Source organism: Corvus kubaryi, unplaced genomic scaffold (genome assembly GCF_017639235.1).
Source record: "Corvus kubaryi isolate FWS band 111438036 unplaced genomic scaffold, C.kubaryi_AGA036_p1.0 37387, whole genome shotgun sequence".
In the NCBI taxonomy this organism is placed as follows: domain Eukaryota; kingdom Metazoa; phylum Chordata; class Aves; order Passeriformes; family Corvidae; genus Corvus; species Corvus kubaryi.
Window position 1 is genome coordinate 7,543,352 of NW_024581129.1, and position 9,402 is coordinate 7,552,753.

General features: G+C 57.0%; 2 protein-coding genes across 2 annotated transcripts; both read right to left on the reverse strand.

Moving 5' to 3' along the window:
* Positions 1-36: 36 nt before the first annotated feature.
* On the reverse strand, positions 37-5,623 carry BRICD5 (BRICHOS domain containing 5). The gene is made up of 6 exons (XM_042037307.1): positions 4,656-5,623; positions 2,964-3,098; positions 2,352-2,504; positions 2,051-2,158; positions 1,014-1,167; positions 37-520 (listed from the first exon to the last, which is right to left on the reverse strand). The coding sequence occupies exons 1-6, from the start codon at positions 5,064-5,066 to the stop codon at positions 426-428; spliced, it is 1,056 nt and encodes a 351-aa protein (XP_041893241.1). The 5' UTR covers positions 5,067-5,623; the 3' UTR covers positions 37-425.
* A 209-nt stretch (positions 5,624-5,832) lies between these two features.
* LOC121669024 (phosphoglycolate phosphatase) lies at positions 5,833-9,337 on the reverse strand. The gene is made up of 2 exons (XM_042037475.1): positions 8,581-9,337; positions 5,833-7,975 (listed from the first exon to the last, which is right to left on the reverse strand). The coding sequence occupies exons 1-2, from the start codon at positions 9,293-9,295 to the stop codon at positions 7,650-7,652; spliced, it is 1,041 nt and encodes a 346-aa protein (XP_041893409.1). The 5' UTR covers positions 9,296-9,337; the 3' UTR covers positions 5,833-7,649.
* Positions 9,338-9,402: the final 65 nt, after the last annotated feature.

The window sequence follows — 9,402 nt, forward strand, 5'->3', positions numbered from 1 at the left end:
GGAGAGCCTGAACAAAGAGGAGAAGCAGCTCTTGTCTCAGTTTGCAATCCCTTTATTCAAAGTATTTCACAGGGTGACTTGGAGAGCTGCTCTCCTAAAGCCAACCACCCCTGCAGATGCAACAACCACCTTGTGTTGAACAGAGCCTGGAGCCTCAGAACTCCAGCTACTTCCCAGGATTCCCCTAGGCCTGGGTCTCCTAATTCCTACGAACGAGGCACAGCCCTGGAGCAGAGCTGCAGAGTGTCTGTGCTGACAGTACTGAGCAGAGGCCTCCTGTTTCTCTAAACTCTCCTGACCTGCAGCATGGAATCAGCAGGAAGCTCTGGGGATGCTGTAGGTGATCCCTTCCTTGTGGAAGTCAGAGGCTTTTCAGGAATCCAGTTCAAGTATGAGGGCAGAGAGGGCGGCCATGGCTGCAGCACTTATTCGGGCAGGTAATAGAAGCAGATGGAGACACAGATATTGCTGGGGAAGCAGATGTCAATGCACAGGTAGATGAGGCGCTGCCTCCCCGGCCCTGCCAACAAGCAAGGACAGCATGAGAGCAATGCTTTGGTCCTGCAGCTGCAGAGTCCCCAGGGATGCTTTGGTCCCAAAGCTACGGAGTCCCCAGGGAGCTGAGCAAGGGGAAAGCCTCAGGGAATGACCTTTGGTATTAAAGCTGGAGTGAGACAGAGCAGGCTGACAGCTCAGCAGGCTGCTTTGGCTGAGGATGAAGGTGACAGGGATTAACCTGTGGTGTCTCAGGGGACAGCTCTGTGTGCTGGCTGTGCTGTGGTGATGGGGCAGGGGCTCAGAGCCCATCCCAGTGCCACGGCTTGGGACAGGGGGTGGGTAAGAGCCAGCACTCAGGGATGGTGAACAATGGTCTGATTTTGCACTAGAGGTCACCTGTCCCTGTCCTGGGCCTTGGCAGCCTGTCCTGGGATGCATCAGCTGTTGTGCGGCAGAGCCTGATCCTCTTAGAGGTGCTAGAAAAGCTCTTGCTTCCCTCTGCCAAGGGAACTTACCCTGCCCTCTCCGCACCCAGAAGATGGATGTCTGCTCACACAGGGTCTGCACAGCCTCCCCCAGGCCCCTGGGGTCCACCTGCTCCCCTGCCACAATGCCCAGGAACTCCCGGTAGAACTTGGTCTGGTTGTTGTGGTGTAGCAGCTGCTCAGCCTGAAAGAAACGTCCCCGTTAGTTCCTCCCAAGGCACTTTGTCCCTCCGGCCCCACAGCCCTGCTCTGGCTCCCAGGGCACCCCAGGAGTGGTCTGTACCCCTGGCAGGTTTCTCCTGCCAGCTGCCCTGTCCCAGCTCCCAGGGTGAGGCTGCCAGGTCTCATTTTCTGTCTGTGGGCTGCTGGCAATCCCAGCACTACCAAATTTTACTTCCATTTGAGAGCCTCAGGGCTGGGCAGGTGCTTTCCTCTCCCTGCATCCCCTTTGGGAGCCTGTGCTCCTACACTTCTCTGGGAGTAAGGTGAAGACCAAGGAGCTCCCAGGAGCCACTGAGGAAATGGAGAGCAGATGGCAGGGACACAAAAAAATGGGGCTTTCTGTCTTCTGGAAATGGAATCTGCCCCTGCCCAGCCATCCACTGACATTTTGTTCTGAGGGTCTGTATACGTGATTGCCTCCAACCTGCTTCCCTGAGAGTTGGTAACAAACCCCCTTTGTTTTTCCTTCCCCAGATTTTTGAGCAGGTAATAGAATCCAGTGGGAGCGAGTCCTGCAGGAACCCTGCTATTCACCTCCATGGGACACATCCCCCTGCCCCAGGCTGCTTCCCACAGGAATCAGGGTATGGATAAACCCAGGAGCTCGTGCTCAGATCTGGCTCAGAGCCCAGCCTGGGGACACAGCTCTGCTCCTGTGCCCCGTGAGCACTGAATCCCTCAGAATAGGGGCTGCTCCTGCTCCCCTCGGCTGGGAGAGCCCGGCCCTGGGTCCTTGGGAGTGGAGAGTCACCCCTGCAAATCCACACAGGGGAGAAGGTTCAGTGCAAAGCTCAATTCATCCCCCATGCCCCAGCTGTCCCGGGAATGCTGCAGCAGCTGCTCACACTGTGCTCAGAGGTGTTCAGAGCCGTCTGCAGGGTCTGCAGGTCCCAGGGGTCCATCCTCCTCAGGTAGCAGGTTCGCTGCTCCAGTGGCTTGTAGCACACGTAGCCCTGCAGACAGATGTGCCTCTTGGAGCAGGCAACACACACCCACCCTGTCCCAGGAGCCCCCTACAATGGACATTCTCCTTTCCCCTGCTCTGTGTTTCATGACTAAAGGTGCAGAGAAGGGCAGCAAACAGCAGCTGATGTCTTTCCTGGTCTGTAGTCCCTGCTAGGGAAGCAGGGATGCCCCAGCACTCACGTTCCTGCTGTCGTACAGCACCACGGCGCTCCGGTTGCTCTGCGAGGTGATGTAGTACGTGACAGTGCTCCTGGCCTTGTCCACCACAGCTGTCTGGTTCCTCAGCGGGTCCTGCTGGCCCTGGAGCGTCACTCGGATGAGCTGGGAGCCAGCCTGGGCATGAGGAGTGGGAGGGCAGCACCCATCATCAGCTGCTCAGTGCTTGTGTGCAGCATCTCCCACCAACATCCCCGAGTGGCCCTGTGCTGGTCCCTGTTCCTTGTCTGAGTGATTCAGTAATGGAGAGGAGGAAGCTCTGACCCAAGGGAAGGATGGTCCATGACTCCATCCTCAGGGCTGGGGAGAGGCAGGCACCAGTGCCCCTCATGCCAAAGGCACCAGGTGCTGGAGGAAAAGGCCAGGGGACTCCCAGCCTCTGCCCCAGGCCTGCCTGCAGCCTGCCGGCACCTCCCTGCCCTGCTTGCACCTTCCTGCATCGTCCAGCCACTGATCCAGCCAAACCCAGCCCAGATCTCAGCCCACCCATCCCTCCTGGGAGCTGCTTCCCACACAACTCAGGGCTGTAGGTAGGAGGATGGGAGGAGGCTTCCTGCCCACATCGAGATCCCTTACCTGGGCAGAGCTGGGGGAGAAGCTGAGAACCCCCATGACAATGATGCCAACAACTGCAAAAAACAACAAGGCAACGGACAAGATGATCCAGAAGGTCCTGGAGGGAGCTGGGAAGTGTGCTGTGGCCCTCCTGTCCTGGGAGCCAGGGCAAAAGAAGGAGGAACAGGAGTTAAAATTGACCCTTCTGCCAATTCTTCGTCATCAAACATGTTTCCAGCTCATGACACCAATCCTTGTGCAGAGTGGTTGGAGTGCAGAGCTGCCAAACCATTGCAGCACCTGGAATAATGGAGCTTTTATCCCACAGCACTGGAATTCCAGATCCAGCATCCTTGTAACCAGGACTGCAGCACCCAGGGAAGCTGCAAAGCCCCCAGGGCAGGGCTGGAGCAGCAGCTTTCCAGACACAGGGAACAACAAATTAAATTATTTTGGTTTACTGCAGAAATCCCCAGCGGGACTGTCAGCATTGGAATCAGACCCCCTGTGGAGTGATCCTGCTTCTGTTCCCCTCCCAGATTGGAGGGGAACAGAAGCAAGAAAATCCAGTGTTGGATTTTCTTGCTGTTGTCCTCCATGAGACCAAGGAAAAGAGTTTGGCAGTGCTGTGACGGTTCTATTGGAACTATTAATTTACTTTAATTCTTATATTGAAGCAATTAAATTTAACTTCACGGCACATAACGTGATTTTTACAAAGCAGAAAATGTGCTTTCAATAATCTCAAACACAGCCCACATTTAAAAAATAACCTGTTTCTCAATCCTCTGAAGGACAGAGAAATTCAATCCATGCCCAGGATTACATGTGCTCCAGCTGCACGAGGATGGGCTCATCCAGCCTTGGGACAGTTATGGATCTTTATTGGAAACAGGGAACTTCCAGATTATTCCCCCAGAAAAGCAGCGAGTTACAACTGCACGTATCTGAAGTCCTATCAATTCCAACAGAGCAGAGCCGCAGCCCTGCAGTAACTGGCAGGTTTTCTACAACCAGTGGAATTCCCTCCAGTGGGAAAGGTGCAGATAAAGAAATCCAGCAGCTCTCAGCCCTCAGCAGCTCACAGCTCACACCCATCGTGAGCCACTTGGCCGTGGCTCCTCGGCTCCTCTGCCCTGTTACCTGACCAGTTTATCCCGTGCAAGTCCAGGCACCTCCAAGGCAATCCAACTGACAGCAGCTGCCTTGCAGGAGCTGGACTAGGGGTGCTGGGGATGAAAAAAACCCTATCAGGATCCACAGGAATGGCAGGAGCTCAGCCCCTTTGGAGAGGGATCAGGCAAGCACAGAGCAGGCACTGTCTGTGATAGAATCATGGAATCCTGGGATGGTTTGTGTTGGAAGGGATCTTAAAGCCCATCCAGTTCAAACCCCCTGCCGTGGGCAGGGACACCTTCCACTATCCCAGGTTGCCCCAAGCCCCGTCCAACCTGGCCTTGGACACTTCCAGGGATAGAGCAGGCACCCTGTGCCAGGGTCTTACCACTCTCACAGGGAGGAATTCCTTCCCAATATCCCATCTAACCCTGCCCTCTGGCAGTGGGAAGCCATTCCCCTTTGTCCTGTCACACCCTTGTCTAAAGTCAAGTCCCAGAGGAAGGACAGAGCCAGCCTTTGCCCAGGAGCTGCTGGAACAGGGAATACTCGCTGCAGGAACAGGGAATACTCACTGCAGGAACAGGGAATACTCACTGCAGGGGCAGCACGGCCGGTGCCGTCCTCTCCTTCCATCCTCCACTTCAGGCAAGGACCTGGCTGCTGCCGCTCTGCCTCCGGCCCACGCGCAGACTGGGCATGATCCCGGCTCCAGGCACACCTGGAAAACCTAAACTTGTGTCCATGGGACATAAATACCTGTCCCTCGCAGCCAAAGGGCTCCGCGGGAGGGGGAAACCTGAGGCCGGAGCGGGAGCTGAGCGCTGCTGTCAGTGCCCGACGCGGCTCTTCCTGCTTACCCCCGGCAGGGGCAGGAGCCACAATCGGGGCCTTTGTGTGCCCTCGGGGCTGGCAGGCCTCAACAAGGGCCCAGGTGAGGCTCATTGAGAGATCAAATGACCAGAGGACAGTGGCAGCCTGCCCTTGTGGCAGCAGCAATTCCCACATTTCAACAGGAACTCGGCGCTGCCAGAGCTCCGTGGGCAGGAGCCAGGTGTTGATCCTGCTGTCCCGAGCCTGGGCTGCACAGACTCACCTGTGCCACCCTCGGGGGAAAAGGAAAAAGGGGCTGTGCCACAAAGTCACCACCACAGCCTGCACTGCACTCGCACCGTCACCCATGTCCTGTCCTGAGAAACTCCCTGTGGGAACAGAGTTCCCTGATCACCCAGATCCTGAGCAGTTCAGGAGTCCCCAAAACATTTGAAACCTGCCAGCCAGACATAACAAAGGTGTGGAGGCAAGGAAAAGCTCAGAATTCCTTCATGTGATGTCTATCCAGGGAAAATGCAGGTTTCGGACATTTTCCTATCAAGCACAGCCCAGGGCTGAACAAACTGGCCTGAAGCCCACAAGAAAGGAGAGGGACTTTGGACAAGGGCATGGGCAGGACAAAGAGGAATGGCTTCACTGCCAGAGGTTTAGATCAGATGTTGGAAAGAAACTCTTCCCTGTGAGGGTGGGGAGGCCCTGGCACAGTGTGCCCAGAGAAGCTGGGGCTGCCCCTGGATCCCTGGAAGTGTCCAAGGCCAGGTTGGACAGGGCTTGGAGCACCCTGGGACAGTGGAAGGTGTCCCTGTCCGTGGCAGGGGGTGGCACTGGATGGGCTTTAAGGTCCCTTCCAAACTGCATCCCTAACTCCCAGCATTCCCACTGCACAGCTGCACCGAAGCTCACGGAGATAAGCCCACACAAGGAGACAACGCTGGGAACAGCAGGTTTGAGAGTTTAATGGGAATTCAAGTAGAGGATTAAGAACTGTTTGGAAGTCAGAACAGAGTTTTGAAGCATGACTGACACCGCCACCAGCACATTCCAGCATCCCCGAGTCCAGGCAATGGCTCCCTTGCCAGTGAGAGCCCTCGGCATGGACAGAACTGCCTGAGGGACGCTGGACACCTCTCCTGGCCTTTTCCTGACATATCCTGACACAAAAAGCACCAGATACAGAGACTGAATCCAAACCCACAGTTACATCAGACACGACCTGCAATGAGTCCATAATGTCCATATTTCCATGTTACTGAGATCAAGGGCAAGTTCTGCCTCTGACTTTGCAGTCCTTCATCTGGAGACAGAAGCAGGGAAGAGATTATCCACTTCCTTCCACAACTCCAAATCACAAACAAACAGCCTTTCAGAGGTTCAGCCAATGCTCTGGGAACACCGAGACCCTCTGGATTGCAGGGTTATTGCTGTACAAACAAGGTGACAAGTTACCAGGCAGGAAATGGCATCAGCACTGCCCAAGCTCCTCAGCTGGGCAGGAAGGAAAACAGTGCTTAAATTGAACTGTAGATACTGGAATCTATGGAATAAAAGCGTGTTATTTGCATATATAATTTTCAATTAATTCTGTAATGCAAAAGCTTTCACTGTGGGACTCGGGCAGCACAAAAACCACCCTGTGGTGAGCCCCTCATTGCCCAATCCCACCTGGAGATCAAATGGAATCATCCCTGAGCAAGCCAGCACCCCTCCTCACCACCCATCGTGCCTGGCCCATGCCAGCACACGCGGAAGATCTGAACCTCAGGGATGGGAAGGAAGCACGTGCTATTGTCACACACAGCCAGGACCCACAGGGTTCCCTGTGGACAGCTGTCCTGGGCACTACTGAGTGCATGGACTGAGCAGGAATTGGGATTGTGCAGCTAAAGCCAAGGCAAGTGGCTTGTTGATGCTGAGGGAAGTGCAGGAGCTCGGTATGAATTGATCCAGGGATTTCTGGGAAGCAGCAGGAGGGAAGGACAGTCCTGTGTGGCTACAGACTCTCTGCATTATCAAATGCAACAGTTTAGGAGAATTAAATCCGTGAAGTACATTCTTCTCATTCTCCCTCCTGGGAAACAAGATATATTATCATAGACTCTATTTATTTATAATTTAAATATATTCTGCTCTATCTTTATGCTCAGGGAGTGCCTGTGTGTACATGTGCTTTACACACACTCGACCTTGGACAGACACCATGTGCAGCAGCCATGGTCTGGAATTGTGTGGGATCATCCCAATCTGCAGCACAAGTGCAATGTGCAGTGGTCAAAGGAGATGAATTTGTGCGACCTGACATGGGGCTGTGCCCCTGAACACGGCCCCAGTTGGGAAAAATAATCACTCCAAGGGCAAACACCAGCTCCACAAGTGTTTCCAAACAAAACCAGTTACTGCACATCCCAAGAGTCGTTTCCCTGAACAAACCAGGCTGAACCATGGCCCAGCCTGGCCAGGACATGGTCCTTCTCCTCAGATCAACCAGCTCCATTTCCCGAACTCAGCCCAGAGGACCCTGTGCCGTGGAGTACCACAAACATTGGATCAATGCATTTATAATTAAACCCAGCCCCAAGCCCCAGCCCCGGGTGCCACTGTAATGCCCCCTTTGTTCCAAAGTGCATTTCAGACTGAGATGTAAACAGAATCATACTGAGAGGACAGAGAGGTGAAAAGCTAAGGGTTCTAACTCCGGGGAGTATCTAGTGCGCATGTTACTGTCACAGGGTGATGACCGGGGCTGCTGCCTCGGCCCTGTTACTCCCCCAGCACCTGGAGCAGATCAGCGATGCTGTCGACGTAGTAATCAGGGACCAGGCGGTGCCTGGCAGGACAGTCGCTGTCCTGGTGGCCCCGCACCTCGTCCAGCGTCGTGACCCCGGTGAGGGTGAGCAGCGTGGTGAGGTGGCAGTCATTGCCCATCAGGATGTCTGTGTCCAGCCGGTCCCCCACCATGATGGTGCGGCCGGGGTCCACGTCGAACTCGCTGGCCACGCAGTCGAACATGAAGCGGTTGGGCTTGCCCACGATGAAAGCCTCACGCTGCGCCGCCGTCTCCACGGCCTTCACCAGGCATCCTGTCCCTGTGGGGAACAGGGAGCAGGGATTAGGGGCAGAAGGCTCTCAGCATCCACAGGAGCCAGGATGAACCTGCTCAGGACATTGGGAATGCAAAGCCTCAGCTTTACAGGCAGAGGGACAGGTTGGTCCCAGGACAGGTGGTGCATAAAGCCTGCCAGGAGCTTGGAATTCCATCACACTGAGTGAAAAGGGAACTCCTATTTGCAAATAAAGAATCAATAAGGATTCTCTCTCTTTCAGGGGTGCTGTGAAGGAGAGGCTCCAGGACACCCAGGCTGCCTCAAAGAATCCCAGAATAGCAGGGGTTGGAAGGAACCTCTGGAGATCATCCAGTCCAAGGCAGGGTCACCTAGATTAGGTGACACAGGGACGTGTGTAGGCAAGTTTGGAGCGTCTCCAGAGACAGAGACTTCATGACCTCCCTGGCCAGCTGTTCCACGGCTCTGCCATTCCCCATGGGAAGAAGTTCTTCCTTAGGTTGACATGGAACTTCTTCTGTTTTATCAACACAACACCGAGGTGTGATGAGGCGCAGAGCTAAGCACGAAGACCCCCCCAGACCCAGGGGATCCAGAACCACCCCCTCCACGCCCCCCGCCCAGCGCACCGGGGATGGCGGCGCCGCCCTCGAGCGGCAGCCGGTGGTCGCGGTTGGTGCCGACGAGAAGACAGTCGGGGCCGCCGCGCATGAGGTACCGCAGCGCCTGGCACAGCTTCGCGTAACTGAAGTGCTCGTCGAAGCCCACGAGCACGGCGCGCACGGCGGGGTCGAGCGGCGCCTGCACCCAGTCCGCGGGCGCGGGGCCCGGCAGGGCGGCGGGCCCGGGGCCGAGGTGCGGGATGCCCACGGCCTCCAGCTCGGCGGCGAGCGCGGGGCTGCCGAGCACGTAGGCGGCGGCGCCGGGCGGCAGCGCTTCACGCAGGTAGCGGGCGGCGCAGAAGGCCGAGCTGACGATGTGCCGGGGCTCGGCGGGCGGGAACCCGAGGCGCCGCAGCTTTTCGGTGTAGGCCGCGCGCGTCCGCCCGCTGTTGTTGGTCACGTAGTACAGCCGCTTGCCCGCCGCCGCCAGCCGGCCCAGCGCCGCCGCCGCGCCGCTCACGGCCGCCTCACCCCGCCACAGGACGCCGTCGCAGTCGAAGAGCAGCGTATCGACGTCGGCGAGCACGGCCCGGCCGACCTCACCCACCAGCCGCGCCGGTGCCGACATCGCGTCTGCTATGGCCACCCCGCCGGGCCCGAGCGCCCCGCGATCCCCATTGGCCGCGCCACCCGCTCCCCGGGCCTCCCCATTGGCCGCGCTCAGCACGGACAGCGTCCCCATTGGGCGGCGGCGCCGGCGGCCACGCCCACCCCGCCGGGAGCGGGCGCCCGGTGTCCCCTCCCGGCCTCCCGCACGTCGCCGCCGATGGCGCCCGGCTCGCTGCGCTC